The sequence below is a fragment of the Tilletiaria anomala genome, assembly GCF_000711695.1.
Source record: "Tilletiaria anomala UBC 951 chromosome Unknown K437scaffold_11, whole genome shotgun sequence".
In the NCBI taxonomy this organism is placed as follows: domain Eukaryota; kingdom Fungi; phylum Basidiomycota; class Exobasidiomycetes; order Georgefischeriales; family Tilletiariaceae; genus Tilletiaria; species Tilletiaria anomala.
The window spans coordinates 46,808-66,308 of NW_013547011.1; the positions used below are offsets into that span (position 1 = coordinate 46,808).

A 19,501-nucleotide genomic window follows, 5' to 3' on the forward strand; every position below is an offset into this window, starting at 1 on the left:
AAAGAGTGTGATTTGATTTTGGGAAGGATGCTGAAGGACGTTGAAGGTGTGGATTTGACCACTGTACAAACTGCGAGAAGTCAGATGCTGAACTGAGTGGGAAAACGGCGGATGGCGGACGAATCCTTGCCTCAAAGGAACCATGGAGCAATAGCCGAATGTGAACTGGCTACATGTTGGGACTCGCAGAGTAGATGCTCGAGCGAGCATCGGGGCTGCGCGCGAGCATGTCGAGCGTCCACTGCTCGCGCAAAAGAGCAAAGATGGTCTTGAGCGTGTTGTTGCTGCCCTTCTCCTGTGTGATTTTGACTTTGGTGGCATACACGCCCGCGGCCCCACCAGCAGCAGAGCCTGCAGCCGAATAGATGCTCGACGCCCGGATGCTGTTGGCTCTCCTTGCCCCTCCAGCACCGCCGCTGCCGCTGGAAGAGTCCGAGTAGGTGGACAGCGTAGGTGACGCAACGCTCAGGCGATTCGGACTGGACGGGGCGCCAGCGGCCGAGACGATGGGAAGGATGACGAATTCGATGCGGAAACGGACTTGCTTGTTCGCCGTTAGCCGGCCCGTCGAGTCCTTCACATCCAGCGCCGAGCACTTGAGCACAGGAGCATGCTCAGAGTTTTCCACCGACGTCACCACCCCGAAGCTTTGCAGGAGCTTCTTGGCGGTCTCCAGTGTGACGGTCAAATTCTCGATCGAATTGAGCGTGAAACTCTGAGAAGCGAACACAGTGTTCAATCCGTCAGCGATGGGCTATAACGCGTGTTCTGCAGCCCTTGTTACTTACCGATGGCTTCCAGTTAAAAATGCTGCCAAACCAGCTTGCCTGTCTGGGGCTGGAGAACTCGGACGACACAGTACTAGCAACCGGCGAAGAGACGGTGCTCTCGACGGTACCACTCGCGGCCTTCAAGTCAAGCCCCAGCCCGGGATTCTTCTGCTGGAGACGAGTGAGCCCTGCCGGTTGGCCAGCCGTGGCAGCCTTGCTCTTGCTCTCAATACGAAGGGGCGAAGGACCGGGGCGTGTCTGTTCATAGGGCATACCAATCTCATCCCGTGAAGTGATGCCAGAGGCGCGTGCGCCGCCACCCATGACGACGCTCAGCCTTTCAGAGTCATTGCTGTGCGAAGTCCCTGTGCTGAAGACGCTCGCTCGCGTGGACGTGGCGGACCTACGGGTTGAGGAGCGTGCAACCATCGTGTTAGCGTGGGCGTTGGTATTCCCTTGGCTGTCAATCGACAGCTGACTAGAGCGCTTGCGAGGCGAGACAGGCACGTCGCCAGTGCGCGCCTTGCCCTTGTCCGCGATGGTGAGGGGAGCCACGATGGTCTCCGGTCCACCATAAAGGACGGGTGGTAGAGGCGAAGTAGGGGTGTAAGGTGAGCTAGAGTCCGTCCCTGATCTGTAGCTCCCGGCTTCGCTGCGGTCGTCATCTGCATCTTCGAAACGAACATCAGCTGCTGGCGACGGTGAAGTTGCTCCCACGGAGCGAGGGCTCAACCAGCCCGACACCTGGGCTCGATGCATCTTGGCCTGCAAACGATCTGCACGGCCAGGATCCGCACCGCTAGCGCGGATCGAAGCAAGTTCATCGGCGACCTCTTTAAGGAAGTGCTGAACGGCTGCATCACCAACGGACGGGACTGGGATGACTGGTTGCTGAATCGAGCTCGTGGGTCGATTGGACAGAGCCTTGTCTGGCGAAGCTGGACGGGAAGGTGGGCGTAGTGATCCAGCGCGGCTGATAGGAACGCTTGCCGCAGCTTGACGCTTGTAGCCAGCCGCAGCTCCGCTTGCACCAGCGCTCGTACCCGCCCCCAATATTGCGTTGCTTGCATTGCTAATCGCACCCGTGCCCATGTTCGCACCATGTGTTGCAGCAGGTGTAACAGCGTCTTTGGCGCTTGCGAGCCCCGCGTCCAAGCCGTCCGTGCCAGGCGTGGCACCGCGGAATGTGATCTGCGGCACACCGCGCGTTGGCGTGCCATCTACACTCGAGCGCTGGTGACGAAGCGACTGGGGAGTGTCGTACGCACTAGGAGTCGCGTTTGCGCGGGGATGATCGAAAGAAGACCGCGAACCGGGACCTGTGCTTGCGTACGAGTTGGCAGCTGTTGCCCGTGGACTACCGCGCGCTGCTGCAGAATCTCCGTCGGCAGTACGCGCGCTTGGTGAGCTGTAGGGTTCTGCGGATGACCGCCTGTTCAGCACAGGGGTGCGCTGATGCTGGCCCGGGGTCCTGCTGACGCTGCTTGTGCGCGTGGTTTGCGTTTGTGTCTGGTCTTTGTCCAGCGAGCGGCGAGGACGGGCTCTGTCATCTCGGCCACCATTCGTCACGGTGGTGGACGCGGTGCTGGCAGCAGCGCTGAAAGACGAAGTTGTGGTTGTGACCGCAGCTTTTGTTGGTCGCGAGCCGGAACTCGACGATCTCTGCTGCTGCTTTACCAATTGCGCCTGTTGCTGCTTCTGTTGGCGCTGTTGTTGTTGTTGTTGTTGTTGTTGTAATTGCTGTTGCTGCGCACTAGCTCCTTCGTCGTCACTGCACTCTTCTTCATCGGCGGCAGTCTGATTTCTAAGGAGCAGCTTGTAGAACCTCTTCGGCCAATTGTCCGCCTTGCTCAGCAGTTGCGCCCGTAGCTCGTCCCTCGAGACGCCTTGGAAAAGGTATGTAAGGCCTCGAAAGATATCGTCGTCATCCAGCCCCACGAGGGGCAGCTCGACAGGCAGATCGTCCGCGACGACTTGGACAGGATTGGTGCTGGAAAGCTTGCCGTGATTGGTAAACCAGTCATGCGCGAATATCTCCTTCATTGTGTAGCGCTTGCGCGGGTCTACGACAAGCATCTTGCATATGAGGTCCTTGGCATCCTCATCGCGCAGGTGCTTGGGCATCTCAAATTTCCCGTCCTTGACCTTCTGCAGGAGCGTGCTCATGTTTGGGTCATCGAAGGGGAGCTTGCCGCAAAGCAGTGCAAAGAGGATGATACCGCAGGACCATATATCAGTTGACGTACCAACGTAGGCGCGTCCTGAGACAATCTCAGGCGAGGCATAGTGAGGACTGCCACAGCTCGTCTCGAGCATTCGCCCGGAGTGCTGCAGCGCAGCCATGCCAAAGTCTGCGACCTTGACTTGGCTCTTGTCCTTGGAGAGCAACAGGTTTTCCGGCTTCAAGTCACGGTGACAGATATTGAATGAGTGGCAGTGGTCGACGCCGAACATGATTTGACGGAAGTAGGCACGCGCAGAGTCCACTTCGAGACGCCCGCATGCGACGAGGTGGTCGAAAAGCTCGCCCCCTTCGACATACTCCATGATGAGGTAGCTATATGGATGCCAGAGGAGCAAGATCACGCTGTCAATTGAGTCTGCGGAAATGATGTTCAAGTGACGATGCGACTCACAGGACCTTCTTTGTCTCATACACATCAATGAGACTTAAGAGATTGTCGTGTTTGATGAGCTTCATGACGATGATCTCCCTTTCGATGCCGATCTCCATCTTCTCTAAGCGCTTTTGTGCTTCGGTACCCGGTGCCGGGCCAGCGCCTCCTCCCCCGCCATTCTTGTTCTCCAGCTGGTGCCGCGGGATGATCTTGACCGCCACACGTGTGCCATGCTTGACGTGATGCGCAAGGCGGACGCGGCCTGCGAGAAAGCGGAAACAACACACCGTAGAGTTCAGCTCAGGATGACTAAACCAAGGCGACCAGAGTTGCATCGAGTATCCACTTGATTGCGCACGGTGCATAACTCACCAGAAGCGCCGGTTCCGATCACAGCACCTAACTTCCACGGTCCGATGTTCTCAGGGTCGGCGAAGTCTTTCTTTTTCTCCCTTTCCAACCGCGTCGAGGGTCGTGCTGCTGGCTGAGGCTGTTGTGAGTGTGGGTGGGCCTGTTGCTGATTCGTGTGGTGCACCGCAGGGGCGCGACGTGACGATGCAGATCCAGAGGCAGATGAAGGTGCGGGCGGCGCTTTGCGGCTGGCATTAACCGTCACAGGAGCAGTGCCAGCGGGGCCCCGGCTGACACCGCTTCCTGTTGCTGTTGCTGTTGCGCTCGCTTTGGCATTGGCGACGGCGGAGGCGTGTGATTGCGCTTGCGCTGCGAGCGAGATACCCGCACGAGGCTGGATTGCACCCATAGGCGATCTCCCAGCGACTGCCCCTGGCCCAGGGCCTGAGCCATATGCCGCGCGATTGGCCGCCGTGCTCATGTTGCAGTGACTATCAGGCTAGATGTGTGTTCGTTCTGAGACGGCGCGGGTGTAAAGCAGATGTGCATTCGAAGGATTGCGCGCAAGGATGTGAGGGACTTGCTTGTCGAAGGGGCGAAACAGGGCGTAGATTAGAGAAGCATGCGGAACGTAGGAATCAAGGCGATCAGGTTTCGGAGACCTGCGTTGGCAGCGCAGTTGTCTACGTTATCAAGATGAGTGTTGTCAAATGTTGAAGTAGAGGCAGCTGCGTGTGTTGAAGAAAGACACAGATGAGGATGTTGACTATGATGAATCGAAGAGATGGTGGAACAGGATGGAAAGCGAAAGACAGAAGGATTGGAAAGGTCAAAAGAGCATTGGTCGAGGTTGGCAAAGAGGGGCTCGAGTGCGAGGATGACGCCAGCTGATGAACAAGGTGAATGCGGTAAAGGTCACCAGAGCGAAGTCGGTGAGCATAAACCGAGCCGAGCGAGCACCGCTCACGAGTTCAACGAGAGATGACTGCGAGGCAGGAGACAATGAATGGAGCGAGCGAGCGAAAGGCGGCACAGCAGACACAGCCTGCGTGACTTCGTCAGGCAACGGAGACACGGGCGCAAAGACATGCAGACGTTGGTCGCCAGCTCGTCAAGCCTGGGAAGTAAGCACATAGAAAGCCCCAGGGTTCAGGATAGCTAGAGAGGGGGACGCAGTAGAAGAGCGGAGCTTGAGCACCTTTCCTAGAACTTCATTCTTGGCGACCATGGGCAGCCGCTGTCGCGTCGCAAGCTTTGAGCTCGCATGCGAGGACTCGCGTAGGAACGAAATACCATGCTGCAAGCTTTGCAGCTGCTTGAAAGTCTATGCATGTGTGCAGGCTTGTACAGTGTGCATGCACAGACGGACCGCAGATGCCGGACACGATGCACCTGCTGCTCCGCTGGAGAGGTTCGGTTGAAGGGTGGTGCGATCAACGAAAGCCAGAGCACGGTCAGGGCCGGTCAGACGGCGCGGGTACAGCAGGCAGACAGGGGCCTGCGTGCTGGTGGCGCGATTGGCATGCATGGGATCAAGCATGCGAGAGCAGGAGCCAAGGAGAACGAATGCGTTGCAATAGGCTGCGGAGTGCAGTGGGTCGGCCTCCGGCCAGAGCCCGTTTGCTCTCTCGCCATATTCACAATTGTCCAATGCTGGCGGTTGGTGCTTGGGAGGTGGGGGGCTGTGACGCGTACAGTGCCCGGATATTCACTTCTGACAGATTGCGGCAAGGCCGCAGCTGGTAGAGTGGAGCGACGATGATAGACGTTGGTTGGTCCGCCGCCAGACTGGCTCCCAGCTCGTGGGGCTGACCGCCAGGCCAGCAATGTTGGACGCTGAATATGAAAATGCAACGGCTGGACCGCTTTACTCTGCATGAAGGCAGACCCCACGACCCGCCCAGGCCAGGCCCACAATTAGAAGGCGGCCGTTGGGACGGACAAACAAACGGAAAGAGTCGTCCGTTGCGCGCGCAACAAGCGAGTCATGTGGTATCGATGCCCAAGCTCCTGCGCCGAAAAATGTGGATTCTTGCATCACGTGAGCTAATCGGGGGGTTGGACTTGTTAGGGTTGTACTCTTGTCGGAAATTGAACGCGTCGCGCTTTGTCTCTTTGGTGGTGTGTGTTGTTGGGTGCAGAGAGTGTGGGATGGTGCTGCCTCGTCCTCGACTGGACCAGGGTTAATCTCCCGCTCTTGTCCTCTCTCGTCGTAAAGGGTGGTCACGTCGCGTTCCTACCGCATGCTCATACTCTGCGAATGAGCTCAAACACAATCACGCTTCATGCACTTTCACGACGTCGAGCCCAGGATCATCGTCTGAGAGGTGTATCTGAAAGCACATTTTACAGTCAGCCTCTTTGACAAGGAGACCCACACGAGCGGCGCTGCGCTCACAATGGACGGGCTGCGATCACGAGGTGCGTGGAGGAAGGCTTGAGCGCGGCGCGTTCGCCTGCGTGTGCGCGTTCGCGCGGTGCCTGAGGTGCTTGTGCGCGTGGTAATCTTCGCACAAAGCTGACATCCTTTCCTTCTGTTCTGAACGCGTCTCTTCCTAACGCTGGGGTCCAATGATACAGTCAATAAAGCGAAAGCCCTCCGCTCCTCCTTGCAGGCCGAGCTCGATGCGTTGCTCGATTTGCAGCGACATGAACAGCAGCTGCAGCATCGCTCCACTTCCTCACCAGCCCAGATTTCTGATCCGCAAAGCAGCACACGCAGGAGCAAGGGCGATCGCACGCAGATCCTCCGCGCACTCGGCACAGAGCTGCAGGAAATTGAAGACCGCTCCATCCTCTGTCGTACACTCTGTGGATGGACGTGCTTTGAAGTGGATCTGGATGTGGGCAGGAGAGAGCGGCTCGTGCGGGAACTGCAACATGCCGAAGTCCAACAAGAGCGACCGGCTCTAGAAGATGGTGGGAGAGGAGTCCAGGATCCTGACGTTGGGCTAGCCGCTCCTGCCCCTGCCCCTGCTCCTGCTCCTGGTGCTGGAGACAAAGGCAAAGGGCGGGAAGGGTTGGGCCTTGGGGTGCGGATTGACACGTTTAGCCAAGGTGTGTCGCTGCATTCAATTGGCCGTGAATCAGTCTGCCGTCCATGAAGAACTCATTCTTCTTTGCACACGCCAAATTCACACAGGAACATTCAACGAGACCTTCTACCTCATCTTTGCTCCTCTATCTCAAACGGTGCAAAACGGCCCGGCAGCGCCCGTCTTCTTACAATCCACGCTTTCCCCCATCACATCTTTGTCCTCCACTTCAGCAGGAAGTCTGCAGCTGCTCAAACACACCTTACCGCATTTCGTACCCGTTCAAAAGCTCGTACAGCAATATCTCAGCGTGGTGCAGCAACGCGCTGGCTCCGTGACAACCGGCGGAGCTGCCGAAGTACGAGCAGGGACGAATGCTGCTGCTCGTGCGGCCGGCTCAGAGGTAGATGAGGGAAGGATTTCTGCCGGGGGTACAGCAGCAGCGCAAGGGACTTCATCACGGACAACGCCAGCAGAGGTTGTGACAAGAGGCGGATTCGAGCTTTTGGAAGATCTGAAACTGCTCGATGGATTTGGAGTGCGTATCTTCCCAACCATCCCGCTGTCCGTGAGCACTGGTGCTGACGCTGTTTCTCTCTGACTAACTCTTTCACACCTCCCGGCCCGCAGACATTCCTTTCCACCCTCAATTCGCATCTGCAAGCCTACGTATCACGTCGGGGACAAGCGGAGAGCCTGCGCAATCTTTGCCTTCCTGGCTCGAAAGTGCGAGCCTCGCGATCCCCTCGAGCGGCTGGAGTTACCGTTAAGGAGGTACAGCAAACAGCAGATGCGAATGCAGTGCTGCAGGCGTATTCGACGGCGGCGTTCGACACCATCTCGATTCGCTGGTCGATCCCCGTGCCTAACGAGCACGAGTTGGAGCGCTGGCGCATGCACCAAGTTCAAGCGGATCGCCCACATTATGTCGATGGGCACGATGAGGAGGACACCGAGGAAGAGGACGACGAGGGCACGGAGGACGGAAGCGGGCAGGAAGATGCATTGGACGACCCACCCCGTCCGGACGCCGACATAGATGGCGAAGAGACACGCGCAGCAGACATGAAGCGACGAAAACAAGCGCGTCTCGCAAAGCGCCGGAGACCTGCGCGGCCCGTAGGCGAGACGCAAGCTTTAGACGTCAAGATTCAATGGACCGATCTGCTGTACGACACGCTCGGCTCCTTGACCTCCTCTGCCTCTTCTGTGACAGAGGCAGGTTCAACCTTCTCCGCAACAGAGCACGGGCGCATCATCATTGAGCGTGTTGTAGCACGGCCCGACATGAAACGCGCGCGAACAGAGGACGGGGACGTACACGCTCTACAGAGCGAGCGGGCGATTGTGGAGAGTAAAGAGAGGCGGAAAGACTTGGAGAAGCTCTTTCTATTACCGCCCGGTGGAAACAGCGACGGCGTTGGTGGTGGCGATGCCAATCAGACTGGACGGATCGCCACTGGGAAAGGGTACGATGGCGATGCGGCATGGACGTTGGGCTCTGCACTCCGGAGAGTCGCGAGAAAAGTCTGGGATGAAGAGTGTAAGGCGCTGGCTTCCTAACACCTTCCACTCTCCATCAAGCGTCGCTGTGCGCGATACGTCCCACTTTGCACGCGGACGGGGCTTGCAAGGCAAAGCTGTATTACAGGAGTCTTGAAGCTGAAAGCACAGTACTCATTCTGGATGAATCCATACAGGGTGCCTCCCAAATGGAATGAACCAAATTTGTCTAGCATGATGAGCCTGTCAAGTATGTCGTAGCACAATACGCGAGCAGGTCTCAGAGTCCAGCGTGCCAGCGTGTCCCATCTATGTGAAACCTTTCGCGATTTCACCCAAGAGTCTTCAGCACCTCATCATTATCTTCAATGAAAAGGCTGGCAGGCTCCATTGGCGTCACCTTCGTCATCTCGATTCTCGTGCGGCGAGACCCCCTCGCTTCAAAGCCCAAAAATACAGTGCACGAAATACCCCAGCAGTTGTTAGGATGCATTATAAAGTTCGGACGCTAGAAAAGATCCGAGGCTTTTGGTCTTGATGTGATTCTAAACGCAGGGGAGAATTCCTCTTCGCCTCCATCATCCTCTTCCATCCCGAAACTGAGTGTATGGCACCCGCTCTTGCCCTTTTTCGTCTTGTCCTTCTGCTTGTCCTTGTCTTTCCTGCGCTTTTTCGCATCAATCCTCCCTGCTGCTTCCGCGCCTACCTCAACATCCGCAACAAGCGCTTTGCCAGCCGCCTCGCGCTGAGACTTGGCGATAAAAGTTGGACGAATCAGCAGAGGCGTTCCGTCGGCAATATCGCCAACCCGGTCGCGCTGTAAAAGGGTTGCGATGCTCTTGTCCGTCGTGGGTGCTGTTTTGGCTTGTGATGCGCCTTCAACTTCGGCTTTCGCATCGACGCCAGTATTTTGTCCTTCTTCTTCATCACTGTCCTCCTCATCAGAAGCAAAGATCGCCTTGAATATGTCGATGCTCGGTTTCTGGTAGGTGAGCGTGTCGCGGCCTTGCGTAGGGTCGTCACCGAGGCCGACCTGATCCAAACTTGGTGGAACGCCGCCACCGCCATCCGATGCGAGTGGAGTGCTGGTGATACGGGCTCCTCCCGCTGGCGTTCCAGAACTGCCTGTGTCAGCGCCGCCGGCTAGGGAGGAAGATGCGTCCAAAAACGGAGAAGGTTGTCCTTGTAGCCAGGCGCGCTCCTTGGCCATCGCCTGGATCGAGCGCTTGTTCGCCTCCCATGTTACCGTAGCCGAGCCACGCGGCAAGTCGTCAGCGTCGGTCGTCAACGCAAAGGGGTCCTTCCGTCTCCTAGGCGGTGGCCGCTGTTCCTCTTCCGCGTTATCGCCGGCTCCTGCTCCCGCATCTGCTCCGCCTGTAGCAGCTTCGCGACCCGTACGATCCGGATGCGGATCTGGCACGTTGAAGCGCTTGCAGAGTAGACGAGAGGGAACCCACTCTTCCACGGAGCGCGTCATCTTGCCAAACACGCCTGCGCGCGCAGCATTCTGCGCCGGCGTGCGGGCTTGCCTCTCTTCTTCGCGGAGCCTCTCCTCTATCGCTTTCCTCGCCTCTGCTTCGGCGGCATTGCCAGTTGACGACGACGGTGCGGAAGACGCAGCCGGTGGCGGTTGGTACAGACCCGGCTTGGGGCTTTCGAACTCCTTAGCGCTGCTCGCGCTATCTGCGCTGCGGAAGCGGTTCGCCATGGCAGCATTCATGGGTCGGAAGATAGCAGCACTCTTGACGAATTCGTCAAGCTCTCGGTTGACCTGCTCGACGGACATTTGTGTCTCAGCAATGACCGCTGCGCTGTCGAGCTGCACGGATGCGTCGGTGGGAAATGCTTGCGACTTGAGGTACGCACGGTATCGTGCTTGCTTGGACAGATCAGCACCGAATGGCATGTAGCCGCGGATCGCAGCGAGCGCGGTGGACGGATCGAGCGGAGGGATGGTGAGCTTTGGAGCGAAGGGTTGGACCGCGCTTTGTGCAGATGCCACCAACAACGGCGCAGCGACTGCGGCATTGTCGCCGGTTTCTCGGCTGCGTTGAAGCGCTTCTTGTGCCTTGGAAGAAATATAGTCAGACAGAGATGGGGCTGGCCCAGGTATTCGCGCTTCGCCGAGTATGCGCGCACGGTCTTCAGGTTTCATGTTGGCGTACGTCTCGGCAGCTGCCGTCTCGCTTGCCTTGGCCGACTCATTCGAGATGATCGCTAAGACGCGCCGCTGGTCTGGTTGCCAGTCAGGAGATACCGGCAAGGGCTGGAACCTACAGGACGAAGATGCGCGGTAACATCAGCAAAGTACAAATGCGGCAACATGCAATAAGTCCCAAAACACACCGTTTGTCGGGCATCTGCACTTGAGCAGCTCTCCTAAAACCTGGCGGCAAGGGCCGTCCGTCACGCCACCTCGTTGCGTAATCATCTGCCATCTCCGCGCTCCCTTGCGCGCAAGCGTGAGCGACACTGCCAGCGTCTTTGCGTGATACCTGACCCAGCAAAAGGCGATTTTCACGGCCACGTTCATGGTCGCGGAACTGACTGTGACCGAACGCCCAGTCTTCAATATCGCCCTCCACACTGCCCATGAAAGCATCCATATCTTCCTCGTCGGATGCGTTTCCGAGACCACCTAGACCTGTGGGCTTGAGATTCGCGCCGCCCCTTGTACCTGGACCGCCAGGGATGGGGTCTTCACCATGTCTGAGAGCCCTGCGCTCCCTGTATACGCGCCGCAGCACGTCATCCATGCCCTTGCTACCGGCAGAATAACCCAGTCCATGACGATTTTCCTTGTTCAGCATTGTATTGAGAGGTGTGTCTGGCGGAGGATAGAGCTGTCTCTTCCCAGTCCGTGCGAGCATGGGCAGATGATCCGCATCCTCTCCATCTGCCTCCCCTTCGAGGTCGTCTAACGTCACTTTGGACGTAGAAGGACGGGAAAGAGCGAGTAGCTCCCGGCGTCTCTTGGCGGTAATGAGAGGACCGAGACCATGACCTTCTTTCCAGCCCATGCGCTTAAGCATCATGGTTCCGACGGAGGAGTGCTTGGGCCGCACGAGGGAATCAAGAAATGCTGCCGCAAGTGGCTCTCCTTCGCCTGCGCCGCTTAGCGGGTCACGCCCAATAGGAGCAGAGGTACCGACTGCGGAATCGCTGTAGCGGTTTGAGCTTTGGATCTGCCGCTCTTCACGCAACTCGGCCAGGTCTTCTTCATCCATAAAATCTTCCGGCTTGCTCATCGGTTTCGCTTTCTCGCCGCCGCCACTCGCGGCGAGCTTTTCGGTGCGCGAACTTCTGAAGGTCGTTGGCTTCCATCCCTCCTTAGAACCGACGGTGTTGAAGTAGCCTGCAGAGAAGCCGCCAGTGAAGGCACCGTGAAAGCGCCGACGGCCTTGCTCGTCGCGCACTTCTTGCTCCCAAATCGGCTTGTACTCGTTTGCGTCATAGCTATTTGAGCCGAGAGACGGGAGGGGTGTTCCGATCTTCACAGTGCATATCCATTATTTGTGTGCAAGAATAGGGCAGAAATTATGAAATCAATGGACATGGCCGATCAGTATCCCTCTGAATATTCTTTCGCACGTTGAGGCACTCTCACCGTAACAAAGCTTTCCGTTACGTTCGACTGAACGTCATGGTTGGCGATCCGCCTCCGCAATCGGTCCGACGCCATATTATGGACGGTCAGACGATTTCTTTGGATGATTCGGGTCTCTTCGGTACGGTCATCAGAAAGAAGACAAGGCGGTCCTTTTAGTAATTCACTCCAGATCACAGCGCTGCGTGCTCGCTCTCATGAAGAATCATGGAACAATGCATCAAGCATCATGTACCAATGCCGAAGTCACAACTTGCAGCATCATCCTACTACGCAGAGGAGTCTGTTGTGATTTGTGTTGGTCATGCATGTTGCCAGCTTGCTTATTGTATAACCCTCTCGATCAAAGAAAGCAGTCGCGTCGTATCCAATCTTGATTATGACTGCGTTTCCCTTCATGAAATGTTCTGTCAAGGCACAAAGCAAGGCGCCAGGTTTTGTTCACGCGGAGAGAGCTTTCATGGAGCACAAGATGAGTGAGGCCGTTATTTTGGGTTTTGGCAGGGCGGAGACTAGTGGAGTCTAGCACTGCATACCTGTCGTCTACGCGGAACCTGATTGATCACTCACTCTCTCACGTACTCTACGTAGACGACTCTCCTACTGCCAGCCGCGGTAGCTCTGTGTGCATGCGTGCGTACTGTTTGCCAGTTAAGTAAGTCGCGTCGCTCCAGACCCCCCCCCCCCAGCACTGGACGGGGGTAGAGACGACAGGTGGGCTGAGTGCGCTTTTCATCACAAGGGGTAGGGTGAGCACTGGAGCAGAGGAAAAGTTTCAAGTACACCGTCGTTTGGTGCCATCATGGTGACGACCTCTGTGACCTGTGGGGCGAAGGGGGACGTGTTGGACGCGACGACACTCCACGGAGTCAACTTATGTGAGAGGCGCCTCACAGGCTGCCCCGGTGCCCTTGGCATGCCCGTTGGCCGCATTACTGCCGTATCATCTCTTCTCTGGATCTTGACTGTCGCCTGGCGCCTGCAGCAGAACAGCGCAGAGAGTCCATTTGTGCGATGTACTCACACCCATCCCATGCAATGTGTGTGTGGCAGGCAGGCAGCTGGCTGTTGATGTAAGTATTGAGTCGAGATCGCTCATCGAACGCATCGTTTTCGATGCTTGTGGCCTTGACACATACATCTGCGCACGCATGCCACTGCGCTGAGGCCATAGGCGCACCTGAACAGCTTGAGGTGTCAGCAACACCGGCGCCCTCCTGCCATCGACGATTGTGCTGTGCTACGTAGAGCCGAATTGCGAGGATCAAGGATCGACACAAGGGCCATCTACCTCCGAACTTGCTCCTCCTGCTCACCCCCATCATCAAAGCCGCGCCATTTGGCCTCCGCAGTGGCCACAGGCACCTCACGCTTATCGTCCTGATCAAGTGGCTACCACTATTTCTTGACGCACACCGCCACTTTCAAGGGCATCTTCGGCTTCCTGCCCAAGTCGAGCCCGCTCAGACATCGAGCTGCTCAAAGGTCCAGCTCCACTCATCCCCTAGTCTGGCTCGACCGACTCGCCCATCCGTCAGCCTTTTCCGTTCACCGTCGTTGGCGGAGCTTGCTTTGACTGGCCAACCGCCGGATCCAACGCCTTGACGCTTGGGATCTTAGCATATCGCGCTGTGTCCTCGTCCACTCTTCCCACCAAGCGCCAGCGGCTGTTTACCTGCGTCGTTCAATGCTCTAATCATCCGCGGGCCGGAGTTACTCTGAGGGTCTCAGAGTGACCCTTCCTGACGGGGACGTCGGCGTGCTCTGATAAGCACGCGTCCTCACAGGCGTTTCCTTCTCTGGGCCAGGAAGAATTTCGGAGGTTGCATCACGGGCAGCGGGCAAAGGCGTAGGGCTCCATCACATTCAGGATGCCACCCTCCTATGCAGGTCCGGACAAGCGGACAACAGCGTATGAGAATATCTTTGGGCGCCCGACTGCCAAGCCAAAAGGGCCGTCGGCGCCGCCTGGCCATCATGTCGGAGCACCACCGCCTCCACCTGGGGTAGTCCAGTATGGCAACCCGATGCATGGGGGCCACCCACAAATGAATCCACAGTATGCTGCGCCGTCAGCGGGATACGCACATCCAACAGTGCTGCCACAGAGGTGGAACAGCGTGGCAAGTGTACATGCGAACGGCATGCATGCACAGGTACCACCAGGGCCAGGTGGAGTGCCAGCACCGGCAGGAGGGCCAGGTTACGGGCCTGTACGCTATCCTGCAGGGTACCTTCCGGATCGAGCACCATCTGCCGCCTCTTTGCATCATCCCAACTATGGCGCTCCGCACCTTGCCGCTGCATACCCTCAGGGAGCCTACCCACAAGCAGCGCCGCCAGCCGGAGCGACGATGGGCGTGCAACCGCCTTACATGCGAGCCGCGCCAATGTCGCATCAATCCTCTTACGCCCCTTCTTCGATCGAGTACGACCGCCGCTCAAGTACTGCATCCTCCGTCGCGGCAGGTGGTCAGGGAAACCACGGTATGGCTCAATCCGTTTACAGCGATGGCAGCAGTTCCGCGGGCGGCGGTAGTGGTGGTGGTGGAGGAGGTCTCGGCATGAACAACATTTCACCACGCGCAGAGGCATTCAACGGCCCGTCACTATTGCACCGCCCTTCATCCGCTTCATTCGGCAGCACGTCCGGCGCTTCGTCTCGCGCCGACTTCCAAGCTGCCGTGTACGGCGCTGCGCATCCGCAGCATCCAGCAGCCGGTCCACCTGGCGGCGGACGTGCCTTTTCGCCGCCTCCGCTAGCGCAATCCGCGACGGACGCAGCATTCCACCATAGCACCGCTGCGAACGGCATGGTACCTCAAGGCGGCAAAGGTCTGCGTGCCAACAGCATAAGTAGTGTCGTGGGTGCTGAGAATCCCGCGTCGCTACGCGAACACCGTCGATCTGCACCGCGTTTGCCCAGCATCGATCTCAAGACTGGTTTCGGTCTCCCAGACACCGGCAGTGCAAATACGAGCGGCTCCAGCTTCCACGGAGACGATTGGCTCGCCAAGTCTGTACTGGCTGCGACCGCTTCGTCCGTTGCCACAGCTATCGCCAGTGTTACAAGCACTCGAGAAGGGAGCTCGGGCACCGAGCGGGCCTTTGGCGCACCGGACAGTGTCACTTCTACCAGTGCGCATACCAGCCAGACGGCGGCGACGTCTGTGGCGTCCGCGTGTCCCGCCGACCAGCCCAGTCTGAAGGGCACGACCGCTTCACCAAACGCGGGCAACGGGGACGGCAGCGTACTCGAGTCCGAATGGCTCAGCCATGAGCACGAGCGCCAAGGCGACGCTCAAAGCGCCGGGGCCGGCATCGCCGCGGGTAGCCGCCGCGAAATCGACAGCGAGGCCGAAGGCGAAGAAGGAGAGGGCACCTACATGTCAAGCGGGACAATTCATGCGTCCGATGCCGCCATTGCCGCGGCTCAATACGCTTACATGAACAGGGAGCAGGATCCGGGGCTGATGAGTGGGTGGGATGACGGGAATAACTTCCGTGAGTATTCTCTCAAAGTGATATGAGCTATATGCACCGGCCTTTCCAGAGAATGAGTGAAGGAGTGCCAGTGCACACTGACGCCTTCGCTACGATCCTACAGGATACGAGTCCTTTGAGCCAAAGTCAAGCGCATCATCAGTGTATGACGGCATATCGAAACGGCGAGACTCATTCGAATCGGATAGGCAGTCGATCGCGAACTCTGTCTACACCGTCTCCGGCGCTGCCTCTGGCTCCGGGCGCAGTGTCTATGGCGCAAGCGGTACAGGGATGCACTCATCCAGCGGCTTCTTTGCTCCTGGAGCTGCTAGTGGCGTCACCTCTCTCACCCCCTATCAGCAGCAAGCGCAGCCACAGACAGCAAGCAATGGCGCTTACGCCGGCCAAACGAGACATCGGACAGTATCGAGCGCAACGCAAGCTGCGACCAGTGCGTATGCGCCTGGTTCGACATTCAGCAACTCGGAATGGCGACAGAGCATGGAGTCTATGCGTTTGACGGACGCGCGGAACGGTGCGCCTGGCGATTCTCTCCGGACAGTCTCAGGATCAGGAGTTCCAAGCCAGTTGACTGTCCCGCAGAACGGAGGCTCGACGACAACGCAGCAAGCAGGATTGAGGCCCCGGAAAGGGCCGCTCGTCTACCCGGCCCTGCTGTCGCTTGTGGCAAGGTCATTCAAAGAGCGCGTCGCCGTGGCGGAGCGGACGAAAGATGGGTTGTCGTACAAAGATGCGTTCGACGGGCGAGAGGCCGTAGATCGGATAGCGTCCATCATCAAGACGACCGATCGCAATTTGGCACTGTTGCTCGGTCGAGCGCTTGATGCGCAAAAGTTCTTCCATGATGTCACGTACGACCATCGACTACGCGATTCACCCAACGAACTCTACCAATTCCGAGTGCGGCTCACCACGCCTTTTGGATCCGAAGACGAGGGTCCTTTCCATGATGCACAGAGATTCTTTGACGCATCACCTAATAACAATGCGCTCGTGCCGGGATCCAAAATCATACCTGGGAGCAGTGCGCCTTCCATGTCGGCTGCATCGTCGAAATCCGTGACTAATTCCCCCGGAATGTCGGACGGGCTCTCTCCAGCCCCATCACGTCTTGACACAGTGGCCAGCGGTAAGACCAGCGCCGCTCACGCCTCATACGCTGAAAAGGACGAGGACGAGTACCCAACGAGTGTGTTTACGCTGCTGACCGACTGCTACAGTCCGACATGTACGCGCGACAGACTATGCTACAGTATCGCGTGTCCCCGTCGCCTCGAGCAGCAGGCACGGCTCAACCTGAAGCCGCAGCCTGGTCTCAAGCGCAGTATCTCGAAAGAGTCGCTCGGCGAGACCAAGGAGCCAGGCGCGCTTTGGGCGGAGAGCGTGTCGAAGGAAGTGCTGGAAAGCGTCTCAGAAAATGAGCGCAAACGCCAAGAACTGATCAACGAGGTCATCTCAACCGAGCGCGACTTCGTCCGCGACCTCGAGTACCTGCGCGATCAATGGATGAAGCCGCTGCGCACGAAGGTCATCGTGCCTGAAGACAGGCGGGAAGATTTCGTAACCCAAGTGTTCTGGAATGTTTTGGAGATCCATGCAGTCAATTCGAAGCTATGCGAGCTGCTGTTAAAACGGCAGAAACAGCAGGATGTCGTCGAAAAAGTCGGAGACATTTTCCTCGAGATGGTTCCGCTGTTCCAGCCATTTGTCAAGTATGGTGCGCACCAGCTCTACGGCAAGTACGAGTTTGAGAAGGAGAAGGCATCAAATTTGGCATTTGCCAAATTCGTGGACGTGAGTTCTTTGCCCGCTTTTTATTTTGGAAGGGAAGCCAATCATCTCATCTCATATTTCTCTCATTCGCCACGCAGGAAACGGAGCGCCTACCAGAGTCACGGAAGCTAGAACTGAATGGCTACTTGACCAAGCCAACAACGCGTCTGGCTAGATACCCGCTTTTAATAGAGCAAGTCACTAAGTACACAGCCGACGATAACTCCGACAAGCAAGCACTGCCAAAGGTCATCAAGATCATCAAGGAATTCCTCACAAAGGTCAATGCAGAGACAGGAAAAAGCGAGAACCGTTTCAACCTTGCCCAGCTGGATCAGCAGATCGTTTTCAAGCAGGGCGAAGCTGTTGATTTGCGATTGCGAGACGAGGCGCGAGAGCTCGTTTTCAAGGGTCCGCTCAAGAGGCGAGGCGGAACGCAAAGCGAAAGTGCAGAATTGCAAGTCTTTCTCTTCGATCATGCTTTGTTAATGGCCAAAGCGAAGACTGTGCAGAAGAGCGAGCTATACAAGGTGTACCGGAAGGTGAGTCTCATGCACTTGCAGTTCTATATCTGGCAGTGCTGTATACTGATTCCCTACTGTTCATAGCCGATACCTTTGGAGCTGCTCATTGTGACGGTCTACGATGACGTGCCGACCGGCAAAGGCTCGACAGCGCGGCCAAAGTCCGTAAGCTCAAAGATGAGCACTGGCAATCGACTAGGTGGCATGATCGCTGCAGGAGCACCGAAGCAAGATCCAAAGACTGGCTATGCTCTCACTTTCACGTATCTCGGCCGGAAAGGCTACTCAATGACGCTGTGGGCGAGCACGTATGTCAGCAGGCAAAAGTGGTTCCAGCACATTGAAACCCGTCAAGAGATTCTGCGTCAACGTAGCAACATCTTTGACGCTATCACCCTCTCGGATGGCTTCTTCAGAGGCGTCAACAAGGTCAATTGCTCGGTGCCTTTCGACTTTGGTCGCAGGATCATCTACGGCACTGACGAAGGCGTTTTTCTGTCGGAGCTTCGCGAGAAAGCGAGACCGCCCGTCAAGGTGCTACCGCTGCCAGGTGTGACTCAGATGGATGTCCTGGAGGAGTACCAGGTGCTCATTGTCCTAGCCGACAAGACGCTACATACGTTCACACTAGATGCCCTCGATCCATCCGACCCAATGGGCTCACTCAAGCGAGGCAGACGGATCTCCGGGACAGTCTCGTTCTTCCGCGCGGGCATCTGCCTCAAGCGAACGCTTGTCTGCGTCGTCAAGTCCAGCTCCCTATCTTCCACTATCAAGACCCTCGAGCCCATCGATCAGAGCATGCGCGGAAAGAAGCGTCCGACGTTCCAGAAGTTGCTGCAGGGACCAGGCCAGGAGTCTCTCCGCGTCTTCAAGGAGTTCTACATTCCAACCGAGTCGAGCTCCGTCCATTTCCTCAAAACCAGACTCTGCGTTGGTTGCAACAAGGGTTTCGAGATCATCGATCTCGAAACGCTCGACACGCAGGGCCTACTAGACCCCGCAGACAACAATCTCGACTTCGTGCAGCGCAAAGAGAACGTCAAGCCCATTGCGATATACCGCATCAATGGAGAGTTCCTTCTCTGCTACGATGGTGAGCCTGTGCGCCCCTCAACGACTTCTCAGGATAGATTGAGACTGATTCTTTTCCTATATTTCAAAATCTTTTCCCAGAATTCGCCTTCTACGTCAACAAGATTGGCTGGCGCTCGAAGGGCAACTGGATTATCCATTGGGAAGGACATCCGACAGCATTCGCCCTCCACTACCCCTACGTGCTCGCCTTCGAGCCGTCCTTCATCGAAGTGCGCCACGTCGAGACTGGAGCTCTTCATCAGGTCATCACGGGCTCCGCGCTGCGCTGCCTTTTCGCCGATGTTCCGCCGCCAGCGCCGCCAGCACAAGCTGCAGCGATGCATGCGATGAATTCGTTCGGACGCATGCCAATGTACAACAACAGCAGCAACATGGCGCTGCAGCGGGCGCACTCTCTCAACATGCTGCCTGGATACCAGCGCCCGCCCCCGCAGATGATGGGTGGTACGGGCTTCAACAGCATGCCACCGCAGCAAGCGATGATGTACGGCGGCCCCCGCCCTCCTCCAGGTGCCCCACCGATGCCATATGCATTCTCGCAAGCGACACCTGTTCCACGCCCGCCACCTGCCCCGATCAGCCCCATGTGGGAGAGCGCGCACGCCTCGCGCAGCCACATCGTCTTCCAGGGCGATGGCACTGTCTTTTGCGTCAAGTTGGCTGGACCAAAAGACCCGAGTTGAAAGATAACTACAGCAAGCACTTTCTAACTTGT

The 19,501-nt window shown here is 57.3% G+C and overlaps 6 protein-coding genes across 6 annotated transcripts; 3 read left to right on the top strand and 3 right to left on the bottom strand.

The window, feature by feature from the left end:
• Nucleotides 1–169: 169 nt before the first annotated feature.
• K437DRAFT_261418 (Pkinase-domain-containing protein) lies at nt 170–4,220 on the bottom strand (the record flags this gene model as incomplete). The annotated part of the gene is made up of 4 exons (XM_013389718.1): nt 170–715; nt 789–3,327; nt 3,407–3,650; nt 3,761–4,220. The coding sequence occupies 4 exons, from the start codon at nt 4,218–4,220 to the stop codon at nt 170–172; spliced, it is 3,789 nt and encodes a 1,262-aa protein (XP_013245172.1).
• Nucleotides 4,221–4,744: 524 nt separating this feature from the next.
• K437DRAFT_15840 (uncharacterized protein) lies at nt 4,745–5,662 on the top strand. Its single transcript, XM_013389681.1, has one exon. The coding sequence runs from the start codon at nt 5,034–5,036 to the stop codon at nt 5,499–5,501; it is 468 nt and encodes a 155-aa protein (XP_013245135.1). The 5' UTR covers nt 4,745–5,033; the 3' UTR covers nt 5,502–5,662.
• A 388-nt stretch (nt 5,663–6,050) lies between these two features.
• On the top strand, nt 6,051–8,448 carry K437DRAFT_254299 (uncharacterized protein). The gene is made up of 4 exons (XM_013389719.1): nt 6,051–6,160; nt 6,320–6,796; nt 6,882–7,312; nt 7,405–8,448. Exons 1-4 carry the CDS (start codon nt 6,139–6,141, stop codon nt 8,335–8,337), a joined length of 1,863 nt encoding a protein of 620 aa, XP_013245173.1. The 5' UTR covers nt 6,051–6,138; the 3' UTR covers nt 8,338–8,448.
• A 222-nt stretch (nt 8,449–8,670) lies between these two features.
• Nucleotides 8,671–12,311, bottom strand: K437DRAFT_254300 (uncharacterized protein). Its single transcript, XM_013389720.1, has 3 exons — nt 11,885–12,311; nt 10,624–11,768; nt 8,671–10,550 (listed from the first exon to the last, which is right to left on the bottom strand). The coding sequence occupies exons 1-3, from the start codon at nt 11,957–11,959 to the stop codon at nt 8,786–8,788; spliced, it is 2,985 nt and encodes a 994-aa protein (XP_013245174.1). The 5' UTR covers nt 11,960–12,311; the 3' UTR covers nt 8,671–8,785.
• A 1,168-nt stretch (nt 12,312–13,479) lies between these two features.
• K437DRAFT_15905 (uncharacterized protein) lies at nt 13,480–14,819 on the bottom strand. Its single transcript, XM_013389682.1, has one exon. The coding sequence runs from the start codon at nt 14,477–14,479 to the stop codon at nt 13,751–13,753; it is 729 nt and encodes a 242-aa protein (XP_013245136.1). The 5' UTR covers nt 14,480–14,819; the 3' UTR covers nt 13,480–13,750.
• Nucleotides 14,820–16,468: 1,649 nt separating this feature from the next.
• K437DRAFT_220880 (CNH-domain-containing protein) lies at nt 16,469–19,469 on the top strand (the record flags this gene model as incomplete). The annotated part of the gene is made up of 4 exons (XM_013389721.1): nt 16,469–17,185; nt 17,263–17,706; nt 17,773–18,784; nt 18,865–19,469. 4 exons carry the CDS (start codon nt 16,469–16,471, stop codon nt 19,467–19,469), a joined length of 2,778 nt encoding a protein of 925 aa, XP_013245175.1.
• Nucleotides 19,470–19,501: the final 32 nt, after the last annotated feature.